The sequence below is a fragment of the Odocoileus virginianus genome, chromosome X, assembly GCF_023699985.2.
Source record: "Odocoileus virginianus isolate 20LAN1187 ecotype Illinois chromosome X, Ovbor_1.2, whole genome shotgun sequence".
Classification (NCBI taxonomy): domain Eukaryota; kingdom Metazoa; phylum Chordata; class Mammalia; order Artiodactyla; family Cervidae; genus Odocoileus; species Odocoileus virginianus.
This window is the reverse complement of record NC_069708.1, coordinates 6874545-6896562: the sequence shown is the minus strand read 5'-3', so window position 1 is coordinate 6896562 and position 22018 is coordinate 6874545. Positions and strand designations below refer to the sequence as shown.

Sequence of the window (22018 nt, the reverse complement as noted above, 5' to 3'; positions counted from 1 at the left end):
CTACCGTGTGTAAAATAGCTAGTGGGGAGCTGCTATACAGGACAGGGAGCTCAGCCCAGTGTGCTGTGATGGAGGAGTGGGATGTGGGGATGCAAGGGAGGCTCAGGAAGGAGGGGATATATGGATACTTATAGCTGATTCACATTGTTCTACAGCAGAAACTAACACAACATTTTAAAGCAGTTGTCTTTCAATTAAAGAAAATCTGTGTTCAGGACTTCAAGGAAGAAAGTGAAAATCAAAATACTCTAATAAGAGACCATTGGCCATGTACATCATGTAATCCAAGGGGAGCTAAAATCTAGATATGACTGAAGTGAGATGGATGCCACATCGGGGACCAAGAGCCACACTAGTGAAGGCAGTGATGAGTGTATGGGGTTAATCGGGCCCTGTTGTCAGATTCTGCCTGGCTCTCCTGCCATCTCTGCAATGATTCCTCTTTCTGATTCCCACTCAAGTGATAGTTACTTGTGGTTATAGGAATGCGTGTTATTATCCAGAAGACAATGGCTCCATTTTTATTAGCATTGTCTTTGTCTAGGTTTCCCCACTGACATTTAAGAAATCTGATTTCTAAACTTTCTATTACGCCAAGCAAACTGATTGTGAATCATTTATTTTTAGAGATATGAATTCACATTTATGGAGTTTAACTGCCTCTCTCCATGGGCATTTATTATGTTTCTTTTATGTATGTATTTATGAGAAAATAGAATAATATTTGCTATCAATTCCTATAACAGCTTTCTTCGTTTCAGAATGATTCCTATGATATTCCACTCATGTGAAATTAAATAAAGATGAAAATATCAGATATAATTTTTGTATCTACATGGTCAGTCAGATGGGTTTCTGTCCATTTTTCTTTGTATTTTTTATATATAATTCACATACCATAAAATTCATAGTTTTAAAGTGTGTGATTCAGTGGTGTATAGTATATTCACAAAGCCATGCAACCATCACCACTTGCTAACTCCAGAATGTTTTTGTCACTCCCAGAAGGAATCCCATGATTCTTTAATATAATATTTTTAATGGCCAATTTGTCAAAAACTGTAAGTTCAACAGAGTGATGTGTCAAAATGTCATATTATCTATGAACTATTTAAGAGTCTTATGCTCCATACAATGCCACATTTTAGTGATGAGATAGTCACTTGGATTTGGAAAATACCATTCTTATTTATAATGTACACACTGGTTCCTTCCATTTGGAGTCAGATGGACCTGGAAGGTTATAGATGAAATCCGTGTAACAGTGCTTTTATCAACATTCAGTTCAGTTCAGTTCAGTTCAGTCACTCAGTCGTGTCCAACTTGTTGTGACCCCATGAACCGCAGCACACCAGGCCTCCCTGTCTGTCCATCACCAACTCCCGGAGTCCACCCAAACTCATGTCCATTGAGTCGGTGATGCCATCCAACTATCTCATCCTCTGTCACCCCTTCTCCTCCTGCCCTCAATCTTTCCCAGCATGAGGGTCTTTTCAAATGAGTCAGCTCTTTGCATCAGGTGGCCAAAGTATTGGAGTTTCAGCTTCAACATCAGTCCTTCCAATGAACACCCAGGACTGATCTCCTTTAGGATGGACTGATTGGATCTCCTTGCAGTCCAAGGGACTCTCAAGAGTCTTCTCCAACCCCACAGTTCAAAAGCATCAATTCTTCTGCATTCAGATTTCTTTACAGTCCAACTCTCATATACACACACGACTACTGGAAAAACCATAGCCTTGACTAGACAGACCTTTGTTGACAAAGTAATGTCTCTGCTTTTTAATATGCTATCTAGGTTGGTCATAACTTTCCTTCCAAGGAGTAAGCGTCTTTTAATTTCATGGCTGCAATCACCATCTGCAGTGATTTTGGAGCCCAGAAAAATAAAGCCAGCCACTGTTTCCACTGTTTCTCCATCTATTTGCCATGAAGTGATGGGACCGGATGCCATGATCTTAGTTTTCTGAATGTTAATCTTTAAGCCAACTTTTTCACTCTTCTCTTTCACTTTCATCAAGAGGCTCTTTAATTCTTCACTTTCTGCCAGAAGGGTGGTGTCATCTGCATATCTGAGGTTATTGATATTTTTCCCGGTAATCTTGATTCCAGCTTGTGCTTTATCCAGCCCAGTGTTTCTCATTACATACTCTGCATAGAAGTTAAATAAGCAGGGTGGCAATATACAGCCTTGACATACTCCTTTTCCTATTTGGAACCAGTCTGTTGTTCCATGTCCAGTTCTAACTGTTGCTTCCTGACCTGCATACAGGTTTCTCAAGAGGCAGGTCAGGTGGTCTGGTATTCCCATCTCTTCCAGAATTTTCCACAGTTTATTGTGATCCACACAGTCAAGGCTTTGGCATAGTCAATAAAGCAGAAATAGATGTTTTTCTGGAACTTTCTTGCTTTATTTGATGATCCAGCAGATGTTGGCAATTTGATCTCTGGTTCCTCTGCCTTTTCTAAAACCAGCTTGAACATCTGGAAGTTCACGGTTCACATATTGCTGAAGCCTGGCTTGGAGAATTTTAAGCATTACTTTACTAGCGTGTAAGATGAGTGCAATTGTGCGGTAGTTTGAGCATTCTATGGCATTGCCTTTCTTTGGGATTGGAATGAAAACTGATCTTTTCCAGTCCTGTGGCCACTGCTGAGTTTTTCAAATTTGCTGGCACATTGAGTGCAGCACTTTCACAGCATCATCTTTTAGGATTTGAAATAGCTCAACTGGTATTCCATCACCTCCACTAGCTTTGTTTGTAGTGATGCTTCCTAAGGCGCACTTGACTTCACATTCCAGGATGTCTGGTTCTAGGTGAGTGATCACACCATCCTGATTATCTGGGTCATGAAGATATTTTTTGTACAGTTCTTCTGTGTATTCTTGCCACCTCTTCTTAATATCTTCTGCTTCTGTTAAGTTCCTACCATTCCTGTCCTTTATTGAGCCCATGCTTGCATGAAACGTTCCCTTGGTATCTCTAATTTTCTTGAAGAGATCTAATCTTTCCCATTTTGTTGTTTTCCTCTATTTCTTTGCATTGATCGCTGAGGAAGGCTTTCTTATCTCTCCTTGCTATTCTTTGGAACTCTGCATTCAAATGGATATATCTTTCCTTTTCTCCTTTGCTTTTGGCTTCTCTTCTTTTCACAGCTATTTGTAAGGCCTTCTCAGACAGCCATTTTGCTTTTTTGTATTTCTTTTTCTTGGGGATGGTCTTGATCCCTGTCTCCTATACAATGTCATGAACCTCTGTCCATAGTTCATCAGGCACTCTGTCTATCAAATCTAGTCCCTTAAATCTATTTCTCACTTCCACTGTATAGTCATTAGGGATTTGACTGAATGGTCTAGTGGTTTCCCCCACTTTTTTTCTATTTAAGTCTGAATTTGGCAATAAGGAGTTCATGATCTAAGCCACAGTAAGCTCCTGATCTTGTTTTTGCTGACTGTATAGAGCTTCTCCATCTTTGGCTGCAAAGAATATAATCAATCTGATTTCAGTGTTGACCATCTGGTGATGTCCATGTATAGAGTCTTCTCTTGTGTTGTTGGAAGAGGGTGTTTGCTATGACCAGTGAATTCTCTTGGCAAAACTCTATTAGCCTGTGCCCTGCTTCATTCTGTACTCCAAGGCCAAATTTGTCTGTTACTCCAGGTGTTTTTTGACTTCCTACTTTTGCATTCCAGTGCCCTATAATGAAAAGGACATCTTTTTTGGGTGTTAGTTCTAAAATGTCTTTTAGGTCTTCATAGAACTGTTCAACCTCAGCTTCTTCAGCTGGGTTGGGGCATAGACTTGGATTACTGTGATATTGAATGGTTTGCCTTGGAAACGAACAGAGATCATTCTCTCATTTTTGAGATTGTATCCAAGTACTGCATTTCAGACTCTTTTGTTGACCATGATGGCTATCCATTTCTTCTAAGGGATTCCTGCCCACAGTAGTAGATATAATGGTCATTTGAGTTAAATTCACCCATTCCAGTTCATCTTGATTCGCTGATTCCTAGAATGTAAACATTCACTCTTGCCATCTCCTGTTTGACCACTTCCAATTTGCCTAGATTCATGGACCTAACATTCCAGGTTCCTATACAATATTACTCTTTAAAGCATCAGACCTTGCTTCTATCACCAGTCACATCCATACCTGGGTGTTGTTTTTGCTTCGGTTCCATCCCTTCATTCTTTCTGGAGTTATTTCTCCCCTGATCTCCAGTAGCATATTAAACCAGAAAAATAATACCTGCACAGATCAAGCAAATCACAACAGCACATATAGCCAAGTAAGTGATGCTGTCCTTGTGCACAGAGTTTCCATTACACAAACTATTCTCCTAAGTGAGGGAATTCATCCCTTAGCAATTGCTTGTTAGAACATTGGGACCTCATGCATCACATTAAAGATCCATAAATGTCCTCTCAATGACGAAGAGAAGATGCATGATCATATCCACCCTATATCTGCATAGGCTGCTTCTGATCAACAGATTGTCATGATGCATGGCATTATGGAATCCTGCTCCAGTGCTCCAGAGACAGCTGAGAAGCCACATGGGAGCCTTCTTCAGTCATTGCTACAAGGACTAAGATACTAGGAGATCAGGAACTCAGGCTTAGGATTTGACAAAATACCCTCATCTCTAAATGAATCGATTTATTTATGTCATTGGTACAAAGTATGCATGTAATATTTCATGACTGAGTACATCTTTTACTGTTAAAAAAAAAAGTACCCACTTTTGCTTGTGAGATGAGTAGAATTCAAAATCTAGCAATGTTGTATTCTTCCCATTTCTTTGCCAATGCAGAATTTCTTCAGAAGGGATCTAATATAATTGTTAAGAATGTGCACTCTAGAGGCAGACAAATCTGACTATGTATCCCAGGTTCCTCAGTTTTGACCCATGGAGCCTCAGGCAAAGTTTAACCTCTGATTTTATTTTTTCTTGTGTGTAAAATGATAATTCTCCAACTACCAACCTCATAGGGTTATTGTGTAGGAACAAAATCAGATGATGTTTAGACAGAGCTCCTCACAGAATTAGGCACATAACAGGTACTCAGTAGACATTAGTTGTTTAGTTGCTAAGTCATGTCCAGTTCTTTGCGACCCCATGGACTGTAGCCCATCAGGCTCCTCTGTCCATGGGATTCTCTAGGCAAGAATCCTGGAGTGAGTTGCCATTTCCTTCTCCAAGACATTAGTTAGCCATCCATTAACAAACGTTCACTGTTATAATACCACTAGAAAAGGGCAAATGTTACTGACATCCCAAACAGAATACGACACCATGTAGTTCCCACTTGTCTGTTTTTGTTTTTTTGCTTTAAATAGTCTCATCTTCCATTTTGCCCTTGATTATTTCATACAGGCACTTCGAGGAGAAATTGCACCTCTCAAAGAGAATGTAAGCCACGTCAATGACCTTGCTCGCCAACTCACCACCTTGGGCATTCAGCTGTCACCATATAATCTCAGCACTCTGGAAGACCTGAACACCAGATGGAAGCTTCTGCAGGTAGGCACATTATAAACATTGCAGTTTCTTCTCTCAATAAGACAATATAAAGATAAGCCTTGTTTGTAAGGAACAGTGCAAGTAATTTCTTCATATGATATTCATGATAGTTTGTGAGTGTATGATATTTTGTATTATTTAATAATTTCTTATTTCATTTTTTCAAGCATATTAATATTAATTTTTAAATGGCTTAAAGTTAGACTTTACTATATCTTGCCATTAACATAGAAGATAATACTGAATCATGCTTTAAGAACTAAATTACTGGCATGCCATTACTTTGTACTATCATAGCTTGGATTCTCAAAATGTCTTTCCTTTTGGACTCCTAATTTAAAGCAAAGGTTAATGGTAGCACACATTCCAAATCTTTTAAAGAAAGGATATCCTCCCACAAACTGACTCATGGAAGTTTTTCATAGTAAATAAAGGGAATGTAAGTATGCTCAAGGTCATGCTTACTGGCTATGGGACCTTTGGCAAATTAACTTTTCTGTGTCTCAGTGTTTTACCTGAAGAAAATGGGAACGTTAAATGTTTCTAAAATATTGGTCTTTTGTTAGGATGAGTAAGTCAAAATACATGGGGTGTGCTTAGTACAGTATTAGCTACATAGTAAAAAACACTGTGAATTCTAGTTCTTGGTGTTACTGCAGTTATAATTGTTATTATTATAGCATACAGGTTTTGGAATCAGACTTACTTGATGTCACTCAACCTCTTTGCTTGTCCATTTCCTCATTTCCAGCATACTTGCTGTAATATTGAAGGGACTAATTATTGTAGAGTTATTGGTACAGTACCTGGCTCATAGTAAGAACTCAGACAATGGAATCGTGAAAGAGGTGTGTCTATACTTTCCCTTCATGAAGGCTACCACTAAACCCCCACCCCTGCAACTGGTTTGATTACAGAATTAAAGAATTGTTTCTTCTCTTTTTCCAGTTTCATAAGATGCACAAATTATGCTCCTGGGGATAGAGACGAAAGAGGAAACTGGGTTTAAAAATATTTGCTTTCAGTGTTTTAGTAAGAAAAAAAATGATAAACCAGATTACTTTTCTATGTGCAGTCCATTTAGCAGTGTGATTGAAAGTCCTGTTGAAGAATTTAGATCTTTAATAAAAACAAGACCTCTCGAGATCTCATATAATTTAATTTTTTTTGTGATGAATAGTCTTGAAATATATGTATGATACATTGTTATAAGTGGCATTGATTAAAGCCAGACAATATAGTTAAGAGATTACATGCATTTCTATGTCTATTTACTCCATAGTGGTTACATACTATTAAAATCTTATCAGTTTCATCCTTAGTATATTTTTTTCATTTTAAACATAAATAAGGAAAGTAATAAATGTCCAAGGAAAACCAATGGTCGCATTTGTTCCTTTCAAGCACTCTTGAACCATTATCTTAACATTACTTTTAGAGAGCTAAATGCCACATTTGCTTTCAGAATGTGATATAAATTTGTGAAAATGGCATGTAATTTTACAAATGAGATAAAAATATTATGACTGATAGGAAAAGAAAGTTTAAAAAAATCAGTGTGAGTGATCCATCATAGTTGTACTATTTATTTAAATATAAAATACGAGAAAATAGTACAGTTTTATTTTATCCATTCTTTAAAATGAATAAGGGACTTGGTTATAAATCTAGGAATGTACATAAAGAAGATAGGGTGTTGTAGTCAAAATACTGTAGGAGTGAATGATAGGACACCTAACTGCAAACTGAAGCTCAGCTATTATTTGACCATGTTATCTTGGGAAAGCCATTTGACCTCTCACAGCTGCTATTTCCACATTTGTAAAACAAGATAATGCATTTTGTCTTAGCTCACAGTCCGTTCAGTCCTGAATCTGTATGTGCATATCTGGGGGAGATCCACATATGTTGGAATTTAGTTTAGAGTCAGTGGATTTGCTTCCTCTTCATAATACAAATGTGACTGACTGGAATTATATTCCTCCTTCTATCAGTATAATTCTAGCTTTTAAAACCCTCATCCCCAAACACCCTTATAGTCAGCCTTCTCATAGTAAATGGTTCAGTTTGTGGTATATGCTCTTATTGTGGCACATTCCACATGTTGCTGTTTTTTAATGTGACCTTAAGAGTAGACTTAAGTTGGTGTTTTGTTTTTTTTTTTTTAGCAGAAAGGTGATAAATTCAAGGTTTTGAGTTGCACATAGCTAAGTCAACTTGATTCCCTTCTTTTCTCTGACCAGAGTTTAACCACTCTGCTATATTATAAATGTGAGTACTTGTTCAGAAAATGAACAAAGCAAGAAATGAGGTTCACATCAAACAACTTTATCCCTATTACTGGAAGAGCAGCTCATATAGCCTATCAAAAACATTGTCCACTTAGAAGAATATGTGGGAGACTAAAGGATAACCCAGCTTCTGTGGAGGGGAGTGTAAGCCCACCATTATTGTGACATCACATTAATTCATTCACTTACAGTGCTATGTCAGTCAACTAAAATCATGATAAGAGTAAGAGTTCATCTTTGCTTTTGGGTTTGCTAAGACAAAGAAAAAGCAAGAATAGAGAATTAGGGTAGTGGGAGGGTAGATATAAGTCTAAGAAAAAGAGTCTTACATTTGAGCAAACAGTGCAATTGAAGAACTGGAATGACATACTCCCAGGCTATAGGTACTTGATGTCAGAATATCCTGGGTTTGCCTTTGGGGCAGGTGGGAAGGCTGTACTGTGTCTTCTTGCTGTGTGCAGGTTTTTCTAGTTGCATAAATGGGGGCTACTCTCTAGTTGTGGCGTGCAGACTTCTTATTGCGGTGGCTTCTCTTGTGGAGCACAGTCTCTGGGATGCAAAAAAGTGAAAGTCAGTCAGAGTGTCCAACTCTTTGCGACCCCATGAACTGTAGCCTGCCAGGCTTCTCTGTCCATGGAATTCTCTAGGCCAGAATACTGGGGCAGGTAGCCATTCCCTTCTCCAGGAGATCTTCCCAACCCCAGGATCAGAGCCAGGTCTCCTGCATTGCAGGCATTTTCTTTACTGTCTGAGCCAGCAGGGAAGCCCAGGGATCCAGTCATTGTGGCACACAGGCTCACTCATGGTTTAGTTGCCCTGCAGCATGTGGAATCTTCTGGGGCCGGGGATCGCACCCGTATCCCTTGCATTGGCAGGCGGATTCTTATCGAGCCACCTGGGAAATTCGTCCTGGGTTTCTTACGTGGGCCATTAATTTTTACTTTAAAGAAAAGTCATGCTGGTTTTCTAGCTGTGTGTAATATCTCTCAAAATGTTAGAAACAGATAAACCATATAGATCTGCACATCAACAGCAGGGTAAGACCCAGTCACAGAATATCTGTACATAGAAATAGAATGTATAGGGGGTTCTGGATTTATATTGAATCCACAAATAGAAGTATAGCACCATTGATTTGCCCATTTGAAACTCTCTGTGGGAATAAAATCCTGTTTTCTCCCTCAGAGTGGGCACACTGGTGTGGATGTTTCTATGACACCAATGGACAATGTGTTTTTAGCAAAGGAAATCTTTTATTCCTTGTAATAGCAAAAAAGTTTTCATGTACATTGTTTCACTTAATCCTCAAAATGTAATGATTATGTATTATGATTACATAATATCATTGAGTCCTTGTACAAGTAAGGAAACTGAGACTTAGAGACGCTAAGTGACACATTGACAGTCACACAGCTTTTAAGCGGCAGTCACAATCTAAATAAGATCTGAGCTGCAACTCCCTACTCTTTTTGTTGCCTCGTCTCACAGTGGACTTAACAAAGTCATACTTTAGAGCTGTTTTGGGCAAGACAGTATTTCACTTTTTTTTTTCATGCTTCCCCTCATTTTTAAATGATCCTCAGGGATATTAACTTTGAAAGCTTCCTTTGCAAACGAATGGATTAATGAGCCCCAGTTCAGTGTACCCCTTAAAATCACACCTGTCGTTTCAAATATAAAATTATAAAGCATTATATTTCTCATTGTCTGTAGAACTCAGTAATTGTACTAAAAGCAACCAAAAGTGAATTTAATAAGTTAGCCTTTAAAGTGGAACCAGTGTTAATATCTGATCCAGGAGAAATGAGTATTGAAACCAAACAGGAAGAAAATTAAACTGACGATAAACCCTTCTAATTTTGAAGCAGTGCACATACTTTTAGTGCTGAAGTTGTGCTCTTTAGTCACCAAACACAAGTACTATAGGGAATATTCTATAAGAAAGTACAAGAGGGAATATTCTATAAGGAAGTACTACTAGGGAACGTTCTACCCATTTCTCACCCTCATGTGCAAACCCATGAATAGCAACAGAAGTTGAAAATACACTTTAATATAAAGAGTAAATGCTTTGTTGACTGTAGGATGTATGAAATGTAATCACTTGAAAAATATTAAATATGAAGACATTTCTCTGCGTGACATTCTTTAAATATGTTTAAGGACAGCATCATGAATTATGTATGCTTTTAAAGGTTTCCTAAAAGTTTTCCAAAGTCATATGGACAGTTTTGTACTCTATCTTCACATCTTTGCAGTAACTTGATGTCATGGGGATCTAGACCCTCATCTTCTATACACTCCCTTCGTTCTTTCATTCTTTGCTTCTTCTTCCGTTCAGTTGGCACTGATTAGGCAGCTACTGTGTACCAAGCACACATTGTCATTGTCGTATCTGTTCCAAGGACATCATGACCAAAACTCTCTTCACCACTTGTGCCAACTTAAGCAAAGTTTTATAGATAAATTTTCTTTCATTACTTCCATAATGTCCCACTGTCCCTCCCTTTCTCCATCTTATAAACAAAATATATATATATATATATATATATATATATATATATGCTATTGTGACACTAATACTATAAAAGTAGTACCTTTTCTGATCTCCAATTTACAAATTCTTCAATAGTTTCTGACTGTGAGTTTGATCTCCATAATCAGATTAGCAAGATTCATGGAAGGAACCATATTTACCTGGGCAACAGAAATGTTTTCATGGCTTCATTTAAAAAAAAAACTAAACAAAAATTTTAATTAAAAAAATTAAAAATTCCAACAGAGCAGTTTATATTCTTTACTTGGGTGGGAGAGGTTTTTGAAGCAGGCTATCTCTCTCTCTCTCTCTCTTTCCTTTTCATTATTGAGCACATGATTTGATCCTTTAAATGCATTGATGGATTTTGAACATTTTCCTGATGTTCTTTTTTTTTTTTTAAGAATCCTGTACTAATCATTTTATGTTGTGCTTTATGGGGTCCCTTCTAGGTAGGCAGTGTAGGTGACCTGGGCAGATTCCTCTTAGAAATAATGTGGACCCATTACCAACTGAGGGCTTCCCTGGTAGCTCAGACAGTAAAGAATCTGCCTACAATGCGGGAGATGGGTTTGATCCCTAGGTTGGGAAGACTCCCTGGAGAAGGAAATGACAGCCCACTCCAGTATTCTTGCCAACAGAATCCCATGGACAGAGGAGCCTGGCAGGCTACAGTCTATGGGGTCATAAAGAGTCAGACATGACTGAGCAGCTAACACTTTTTTACCCACTGAGGGTTGGTCTACCAATATCTGTTTTGCATGCCTTTCCTGGATTTTTTCTTTAACAAGACCGGAAATGATTCTCCTTGTGGTTATATCACAGAACTCAGAAGAAAATGATACATCTGTGGCCACTCTCAAAGGAAATGTTTCCCTGCATCAGTGGTTCTAAAATGTTCATGAACACCAGAAGACTTACTAAAACACAGATCACTGTGTGATTGCTGTGGATGGGCCCCACTTGGGGCGTTTCTGATTCAGTAGGACAGGGATGGGGCCTGAGATGCTGCAATTCTAACTAGCTCCCAAGTGAGGCTGATGCTGCTGATCCAGGGCCCACGCTTTAAGAAATGTTATTCTATATTAATCACTTGCTGACTACAGCTGAGTTTAAAATATTTTTTTTAATTATATATACATATATATATATATATATATATATATATATGCATGTGTATGTGTGCTAAGTTGCTACAGTCGTATCCAACTTTTTGTGACCATATGTACTAGATAGCCTACCAGGCTCCTCTCTCCATGGGATTCTCCAATAAAAAACATCTCATGGTACCTTGCACAAGTCATACATACATACATATATATATATATGAATGACTGTGGGGTTAGACTGTGGGAAATAAGTATAATGTCATACCGAAAATTCTATATTAGAGGAGTGTTACAGTGCTACAGGATCATGGAGACCCAAGCACTTGACTTGTCTTTGAGGCAGAGAGAAGAGGGTAAAGGAAAACTTAGTAGATTCCTGGTAACACTATATGAATTTATAAATCTGAAACAGTGAATATGGGTAAATATAATAAACATAATGTAATTATGAATTTGGAGTTACTATATTTCATGACACATGATCTAGCACTATGCTTTCCACTCTGGTAGCTACATGTGGATACTGAGCCCTTGAATGTAGCCAGTCCAAATTGAAGTGTGTTGAAAGACTTTGTACCAAAAGAAGAATGTAAACTATCTCATTAATATTTTTATATTGATTATATGCTGAAGTGATAATATTTGATGTACTTGGTTAAATAAAATATATAATTAATCTCACACACTTTTTTTTAATTGTTTGAAGTTAGGCATTTCTCTTAAAAATGAACACAGTGAGCCTGTAGCTTCAAGTAAAACAACTGACAGTGTTTGTTTTTTACTTTTTTTAATGTGTCTACCAGAAAATTTTAAATAGTGTATGCAATTCTCATTCTATTTCTGTTGGATAGTACTGGTCTAGAAAGTAGTTCTCAAAACCTAGCATGGATAAATGTCACCTGCAGAGCTTGTTGAAACACCCCTCAAAACTCAGTAGGAATTGGTTGGAGCCTATGATTCTGCATTTCTATCAAGCTCCCAGGAGATGTTGTTGATCTGTGACCACCTGTAAAATTCATCCTCATAAACTGTGGGTCACAAAGTTTTATAGAGAGGTGTGGAAATATAGTTTTGCATGAAGCACCATCTGTAGTTTCAGGACACAATTGTCTTGCCCTTATACTAGTTGTTCAGTCACTATCTCCTGGAGTTTGCTCAAACTCATGTCCATTGAGTCAGTGATGCCATCCAACCATCTGGTCCTCTGTCACCCCCTTCTCCTCCTGCCTTCAATCTTTCCCAGCATCAGGGTCTTTTCCAGTGAATTGGCTCTTCGCATCATGTGGCCAAAGTATTGGAGCTTCAGCTTCAGCATCAGCCCTTCCAATGAATATTCAGGGTTGATTTCCTTTAGGACTGACTGGTTTGACCCATATACCAGCATTTTTCATAAATTAGTAACTGCAGTTGTTTTACTAAACTCATACAAATTTTTATCAGCTGATCACTTTTTCAGAATTAACAGATATTAAATAGTACTTTAATCGTGTGGGGATCCTCTAATTCTTGGAAAGTTAATAAGGGATCCATAGGATTGAAAAGACTGAAAGCCACTATCCAAAAATACTGTGGGAAAAATTACTCAGACACATTCTAAACTGTAGGTAGCTTCTATAAAAAGATTTCAACTAGAATATCAAGTTTGATGTGCCCGTGGGCAGGAGTTTTTGTTTTTGTTTTTAAAGTGGAGGATAAAGGAAATGGAAAGAACAAAGGGAAAAGAAGCATGTGTTTATTTTAGAAAAGGTTAGATCACAGGAGGATTTGTTGACATTAGGAATAGATTGACCTATGACAAAAAGGACAATTAGGTTCAAGGAAAATATCTTTTTGGTAAAGAAAAGAACAATCATTTATGCTGAACCTCATCTCTGTTCTTAAAAAAAAGAGGACGTGAACAATGTCCTTTAAATATTTAAAGGAATGTGTAAATCTGAGTGTCCAGTCTAGTTGCAGCCCTTAGAACACACTTAGGGCAAAGGGCAGTGTCAAGCTTATGTACATTTTCCTCCATCAGTATGGCTTAGTGTTTTCACAGCTAATTGTACTTTAGTCAAGAGGAATGATACTGAAGTTGCCCAGGTAACCCTGAAAGTAACATAGACCAGATGTTCCAGAGTCCATCCTCCCTTACCCCAAAGAAGAATCTAGTTTTCAGAGGCATACTTTATTGTGTCAAAAGCCACCAGGATGTGCAGGACTATAGCGAGAAAACTGAGGTCGGGAGTGTGACCAAAACAGTTTTTTTTTTTTTCCATTTATTTTTATTAGTTGGAGGCTAATTACTTTACATCATTGCAGTGGTTTTTGTCATACATTGAAATGAATTAGCCATGGATTTACATGTATTCCCCATCCCGGATCCCCCTCCTACCTCCCTCTCCACCCGATCCCTCTGGGTCTTCCCAGTGCACCAGGCCCGAGCACTTGTCTCATGCACCCAACCTGGGCTGGTGATCTGTTTTCACCCTAGATAATATACATGTTTCGATGCTGTTCTCTTGAAACATCCCACCCTCGCCTTCTCCCAGAGTCCACAAGTCTGTTCTATACATCTGAGTCTCTTTTTCTGTTTTGCATATAGGGTTATTGTTACCATCTTTCTAAATTCCATATATATGTGTTAGTATACTGTAATGGTCTTTATCTTTCTGGCTTACTTCGCTCTGTATAATGGGCTCCAGTTTCATCCATCTCATTAGAACTGATTCAAATGAATTCTTTTTAATGGCTGAGTGATATTCCATGGTGTATATGTACCACAGCTTCCTCATCCATTCGTCTGCTGATGGGCATCTAGGTTGCTTCCATGTCCTGGCTATTATAAACAGTGCTGCGATGAACATTGGGGTGCACGTGTCTCTTTCAGATCTGGTTTCCTTGGTGTGTATGCCCAGAAGTGGGAAACAGTGTGGAGATTTCTTAAAAAGCTGGAAATAGAACTGCCATATGACCAAAACAGTTTGATGAGGTACAAAATGAGAATGCAGCCAGTAGGAGCCAAAGAGATATCTATCATTTAAAGAGGATGCAAGGCATATTCATTGTTTAGAGAGTGTATAAAGTGAACCCAAATCATCATAAGATACGGGTTTGGTTACCTGAATGCTTGATCTTTCTGGACCACTTACTTTCTGATTTGTTTTCACAAGGAACACTTTTTGCTAGTTCTGAAGCCAGCTACTATGGTAATACAGATAACTGTTTCATTATTGTTTTCAAAGATGGACTGGGTTCCTGTTAGATGTGTTCAAACAGCACTTTTATGTATGTATGCATGTATGTATTTCTCTTAGCTTCTGGATCTCTTTAATTTCTCCCCTGAAATACACATATAATGACGAGTACTTAAAATTGCCCCGATGCTCATATTCTCTTTTCCTTCTCCCTCAGTGTGCAGCTGACATTTGCCCTTGGCTCACAATTCTCACTGCATTTTTTCATTCTTCTTCTAAGTGTCCTTCTTCCTCCAGGCTGACCTCCCTTTGCTCACTGCAGCCTGACCTCGCCCCAGTCATTCTTCTGCATTTGTTTGCCCCGGTGGTTTGCATCTTTGCTTTTCTCAGTCTCCCGCTGCGTGTGAACCCCCCGCCCCCCTCCGCCAGCAGCTGCTCACATTTCCCAGGCTACGTCATGCACAACATTCAAAGAGCTGCTGTTTTCACATTTCCACCAGAAAGACGCCCCCTCTCCTTCTTCCCTCCACATTCCTCTAGAAATAACCCCCATTCAGAACATATGAAAAGCTGCATGTTAAAGCCAACTCTGTAAGTAGGACTGGAAGCTGGCTGATGAGATTCAGAAATGCTATTTGTAAAGGTCAGTACCACAAAGGGCATTTTAAATTAATATAGGCCATCTTAAAATTTCTTGATTCTTACCAATCCTGTAATGTCCTTAAAATCATCAGCATTATGACAGAAGTTCTCCCTTAAATTAATATAGTCATTAATCTCAGAGGTAGAGATGTGGTTGGAAAATATAAATTACAAAGTATTAGAAATACAAGTGGTTTTCTTTTGACACAAGGTCATACTTTTGGGGCCAGTGCCATTGGACCCTATAGATTTTGAAAAGAATTGATTTTAGTCAGTGTTATGCATTGCTGAAATTAATCATGGATTGTATTCATGCTTTGAAGCCTCACAATCATCCTTTGAGGTAGATATTATTTTTATCCTCGTTTTACAAGTGAGGAGATGGAGAAGCCAAAAGGTTAGGTTGCCTGCCTGAGGTCACACAGCTGCTAAGTGAGAGAACCAGGATTTGAACCCAGGCAGCCTGGCTGGGGAGTCAGAACAACTATCTATGCAGCACCACTTCTTTGCTCTCAAGTTAAACATGGCAGTATTTCCTCTTCTTTTGCAATCCAAACCTTGAAGCAGAAAGTATAATTTCCTCCTAATGTTTATTAATTTGTCAGGAAGCACCTGCATTAAGAATTTAGGAAATAAAGATTTAAAGTAGGATGAGTTTGTGAATCTCAGACCACCATCTCAGGAGTAGCCTGTTGAGCGAGGAGGCGGAATCATTCGGACAAAAAAGGAGAATCTCCTTTGCAGAACCATGAGGACTTAATCATCAAGTTCTTCCTGAAGTCAGCTGAAATACACTTTCATTCAATACATAGTTTCCATTTAAGAAATATTTTTCTAGTCCCTACGCTGTGCCAGACTCTGTGCTATAGTAGGGGTACAGTCATGGAAATAGTAGGAAGTCTCTGCCCTAATGGGGATTATAGTTTCTTGGAAAGACAGACATTTTAGAAGTTCCCATATATTAATAATAATTACAAGTTGTTATGAATGTGATAAGAGAAAATGTAGGGCATATAGTGAGAACCTAACCTTGTGTGTGTGTGTGTGTGTGTGTGTGTGTGGTGTTGTGGTGAGGGTGGGCAGCAGGAAAGGCTGATCAGGAAGGCTTCCCAGACAAAGTGGCCTTCCAACTGAAACCTAAAGAATGAAAACAGGTTAGCTAAGTGACTTTGCTATTCATCTGCAGCTTTTATTCTGAATGGCCTGAAGCTTAAAACTGACAAACTAAAAACAGAATAGAAAAATTCCAGCATGTAAATTTAATTACTAGGAATCATTTGAAGTAATGGACTGCAGAGTTAATATATAATTAAGTCACATCAAAAGAGGATTTCCTATCATTATCTCAGACAGCATTTGGTTTGCTTGCTTCACAGTACTTAGGAAAATCTATAGCTATGTGTTTATTAAAAGTTTATCTGCACCACTTAGAATGTCAGCTCCATGAGGGCAGAGGCCCTAACTACCATATCTACTGATAATTGGCAGGTAGTGTCTGTTACATAGTAAGCATTCAGTAAAATATTTCTTAATTGCTGAATGCATGAAGTTTAGCAAAAATGCTATTGAAAACAAAGTGGATAGTTATACCACAGGGTGTATATTAGGAAACAAAACTATTATTTCTGAAGAAACAGTATTCATGTCTTAAGTTAAATAATTTTCAAAAATTCCAAAAAGAAAAATAATTGATCAAAAATTAAATGTGCATCCTTCTACTCTGTGGTGAACATGGTTCACTCAATTTTTAGACCTTTATCAACAATTACTAATCTATGTGCTCTGATGAGATAGAATATACTTAATATTACCTTTGAAGGAAAATGAGATAGAGTAGCTTTACTTCCTTTCCCCACTTTATTTTAGTTTAGGTGTATCTGCTTAGTCGCTCAGTCGAGTACAACTCTTTGCCACTCCATGAACTGTAGCCTGCCAAGCTCCTCTGTGGATGGGATTCTCCAGGCAAGAATACTGGAGTGGGTTGCCCTGTCCTCCTCCAGGGGATCTTCCCAACCCAGGGATCAAACTCAGGTCTCCCGCGTAGAGGGCGGATTCTTTACCATCTGAGCCACCAGGTGTAATTGACATATAGTTATACTCCTTTTATGTCTACAACATAATGGTTTGATATTTGTATCTATTGTGACATGATCAGCACAGTTATTCCAGTTAACTTTCATTACCATACCTAGTTACAAAATCTTTTTTCTTGCGATGAGAACTTCTAAAATACACTTTTAGCATCTCTCAAATATGCAATACAGTATTATTAACTGTAGTTGGCATGCTGTACATTACATCCCTGTGACAACTTATTCTACAACAGACAGTTTGTACCTTTTGACCCCTTTCACTTATTTCACCACCCACCCTCACCTCTGAAAGCCACCAATCTCTTCTCTGTATCTATACATTTATTTTTTGTTTTATTTGTTTCAGATTTCACACATTAGTGAGATCACGCAGCTGCCATCTTTCTCTGATTTCACTTACACATAATGCCCTCAAGGTCCATCCATTTTGTCACAAATGACAAGATTTTATTGTACATTTTCTTTATCTGTTCATCTGTCAGTGGCCCCTTAGGTTGTTCCCATGTCTCGGCTATTATAAATAATACTGCAATGAATTTGTAGAAAATATAGGTGAATTTTCATTTTCTAGTTTACTATAAATAGAATATACAGTATACATTCTTTTTTGGTCTCATTTCTTTTGATCGGCATACTTATCTTGAGAGTCATCCATAGTCTTATACAAATCATTCATTTTTTCCTGTCTGTGGCTGAGTAGTATTCCATTATATGAAAATACTCCAGTTTGTTCATTCACCTTTTCGTGGACTTCTGGCTTGTTTCCAGTTTGGGGCTATTACAGATAAAGCTTCTATGAACATTCATGTACAAATCTTTAAATGGACTTATGTTTTTATTTTTCTTGAGTAAATACCTAGTAGACAGACAGCTAGATGATATGGTAGGTGTGTGTTTAACCTATTAAGAAACTGCCAAACTGTTTTGCAAAGCAGCTCTACTATTTTACATTCACACCAGCAGTGTATGAGAGTTCTAATTCTTTCATATCCTCCCTACATTTTGATATGGTCAATCTTTTACAGTTTAACCATTTCAATAGATATATAGTAGTATCTCATTGTGGTTTTAATTTGCATTTCCCTAATGCCTAATGATGTAACTTCCAGCTTTCTTGATTTGCGTCTTTATATTTAATGTGTGTTTCTTGTAGGCAGCATATATTTGGATTTTGCTGTGTGAAAATCCAATCTGACAGTCTCTCTTAATTGGGAATATTTAAACCATTTATATATAATGTGCTTATTGATCTAGTTTGGCATAAACCTATCATCAAACTACTTATTTTTGCCTGATCCCACTGATTCTCTGTATGCTTGTCCCTCTTTTCTGTCTTTGTTTAGATTAATTGGAATTAATGAATCCATTATCTCTTACATTGGCTTATTAGCTGTAATCCTGTTTTGTTATTTTAGTGGTTGCTTTAGGGTTTATAGTATACGTCTGTAACTTACCACAGAGTATCCTCAAGTAGAAGTAGACCCCTTCACATATAATATAAGAAACTATTTTGTATTTCTCCCTTTGCTAAGTGTGTGCTGTTATTTGATCCTTTGGGGTCTTTTAAGATTAAGTGGGATTAGACTGACTGACAGTCTAGGGCTCATTATTCCCCATTACTGAGACAAGACTATTCTGTGTACACTATCCAATGCCCTGTGAATCTCGAGGCCTCCACTACGTTTGGTAGGAAATAGGCACTGTCCCCTGCCATATACGAGTGCGGACCCTGTTTCTTCTAATCCTTCCTGGGGATTTCCCCTCAGCATTCCTGTCATTTCCTCACGCAACTGTAGTCAGTACGTAGGTGAATACTTGAGAGAGACCCTCCGTAGAGCTCTAGGTTACTCTCTCTGCACAGCTCTTCCTCTGTGGGCTTCTGTCCTATGAATTCTAGCTATACTGGTCTTCTCTGACTCTCAGTTCTTTCCCCTCAACTCTGGGAGTCTACCAGGATCCTCCTGGCTTCTTTATCCCCATGCTGTGGTCTGGAAACTCAAAGTAGTGATCTAGGACTGCCCTAGGGCTCACTTCATACATTTTCCATCTCCCAGGGGTCACTGTGCTTCCATGCATGATATCCATTGTCTTACAATGCATTGTTACATATATTTTGTCCATATTTTGGTTATTTTGAGGCAGAGGTTAAATTTGGTCCTTATTGCTCCATCTTGTTCAGAAGCAGGGGTTCTAAAATAGCTTTTGAAGTACTGGGTTTCTTCTCTCCCTTGATTTGGAGATGATATGCAAAGAATTTTGGAGGAAAACACGTAATTAGTTGATAATGGGCAATCCTCCAGACACAGAGATGCTATTAGGCACTTTCCAACATTGCGCATACTTTGTTTTTCTTTCACAATAGCAGTGATTGCCTCGTACTGTGTCCATCATACTTTTTGCCTAGTTGTATTTAGGGCCTTTCTTTTGTAATCAAGTTGGCTAAGCTTCTGCAGGCCTTCATCTATATCTAAAGATTCTCGCCAGGGCCTAAAACCAAAGCCACATAACAAGCATAAATTAGCCAATAGGACAGCAGCTAAATCTACTTTTTATTTATTTATTTATTTATTTTTTTTTTTTTTAAATCTACTTTTTAAAGGAGCTGAATGTGTCCATGCGTTCCACTGCTTTAAAAATATCCACTTTGAGTTACTGAATATTTTAATATTCTTAACTTTGCACATCAGTAATCATTCTTTAAAAGCTTCTGTTTAATTATTTTTAATGCTATATCATTTAATGGCCAGTGTACTACCATGAATGTTTTATCTGAGGAAAGAGGGCTGGCTTAAGTTGTTACCACTCATCAGTTCAGAGGATTTTAGTCCTGAAAGTCCAGAAAGCCAACCCTTGATTTGACAGACACCATATGATATGTAATAGTTCACACAACTAGTTAATAATGGAACCAGAACCTGAAACATGTTCTGTATTCTTCTAACAGTCTTTCATTTTATTCTTAAAAATGCATCCTTCCGTTTAAATATTCTATATTTTGAAAGCTTTTAAAAAGGAATTGCTTATCCACATCCCACCAGTCTTGCAAGGTCCATGTGAAACAATGAGATAAAGACTGTGAAAGTGCTTCAGAAACTATTAAATACTGTGAAAATGTAAGTTTTATTATTAGAATAGCTGTTCATTTCTGTGAAGCCTTTCTAAACTTCACTTTTCTGAACTTGATTATTCAGTATCTTTTCTAATACATTTGTTCTTCCTCTCTAAGAATTTAATCCTTTCTGCCCTGCTGGGTTGTAAAAAGGGCTTTCTTCTTTTCTAGAACTTAATGACATTTTATGTTATTATCCATCTAGTGGGTCCCCACTAAATACATGTAAATAAATAAATAAAATTGAACCACATTTCTTTCTAGATGTGTGGGGGGAAAGACTATTCTTATCCTTAAAAAGAAAGTGTTAGTTGCTCAGGCACGTCTGACTCTTTGCAACCCCGTGGACTGTAGCCCACCAGGCTCCTCTGTCCGTGGGATTCTCCAGGCAAGAATACTGGAGTGGGTTGCCATGCCCTTCTACAGGGAATCTTCCCAACCCAGGGATTGACCCCAGGTCTCCCGCATTGCAGGCAGATTCTTTACTGTCTGAGCTCCTAAGGCGCTCTTTAAAAGAAAAGGTACTTTCAAAGATTAGGTATGATAACTCTTGCTCTTTTATATCTGCAATGAAATTGTTTTAATTGGTCTTGTATTCAAGTGATGCATCATATGTGCATCTCCCTGTTAAACCTGAACAGACTTCCAGGTTAACGTGAGCATTTCTAACAGCTGCCTATACTAACAAGAAAAAGAAGGGATGAGGGCAGAGTCGAGAACTTCAGATTTTTCCCTCTGAGCTGTAGTTCCTTTCCTCTGAATTGGCATTCCTTTCCTATGAATTATAGCTTACATTTCTCTATTATCTCTGTTTGACTTAGTCTTTCTAAATAGGTACTTCTGTTTCCATCAATAATATCTACGGAGATACCACTTAATGTGCTTTCTTTCTGTAACATAGGAAACGCACATATGTGGGTGGATCACTCTAGCCCTAGCACTTAGGAAATATAAAAGGCTTTTGAATTGTTTCCAACAAGTCAGGACTCCTCATTCTCAGGCATAGCTCTCCCTTCAGACTCTTTAAAGTTTTAGGGGCAGTAAAGTTATCCACAGGGTTGGAGCTGTGGTTCTACCCTTGGAAATTCTAACATTAGCCTTGACTTGACTCCATCATCCATCACGTATCTCAGTGTATTTCTGTGCAATACATAGAATTTTCCTTCCAGAGTTACCTTTCCTCTTTCTGAATGCTACCTGCTGCCTGTCTGCTGAGTGTACTCTGTTCCATCCTCTCCTTCTCCATGGGTAGTGGCCCGTTACCTGCTGGGCAAATTAGATGCTGATCCTGGTCACTGCAGCTTCCTTTCCGGCTTTTTCTGCTGCTACATCAAGCGTAAGAGTTCTCTGCTGAGAGTCAGGCTCGATTTCTGGGAAGGTGGGGCAGGATGTCCTCAGGCCTCAAAGGAGCATTGTTTAATCTCCAGGGTGCAATGGAGACACTGTTACTTCTATTTCCCCAAATCTAATCCCTATATTCTATATACACACACACCCTTTCCCCTTGCTGGCAGAGAAAGACCTGGCTTGTT

At 38.3% G+C, this 22018-nt stretch overlaps 1 protein-coding gene across 7 annotated transcripts in view; it reads left to right on the top strand.

Moving 5' to 3' along the window:
* The window catches only part of DMD (dystrophin), a 2261655-nt gene that overhangs the window by 1913396 nt on the left and 326241 nt on the right, over positions 1 to 22018 (top strand). For all 7 annotated transcript variants that reach the window (XM_070462101.1, XM_070462106.1, XM_070462102.1 and 4 more), the window contains one exon: positions 5384 to 5530. In XM_070462101.1, coding sequence (XP_070318202.1) covers positions 5384 to 5530 — 147 coding nt within the window. The remainder of the gene's footprint in view (positions 1 to 5383; positions 5531 to 22018) is intronic.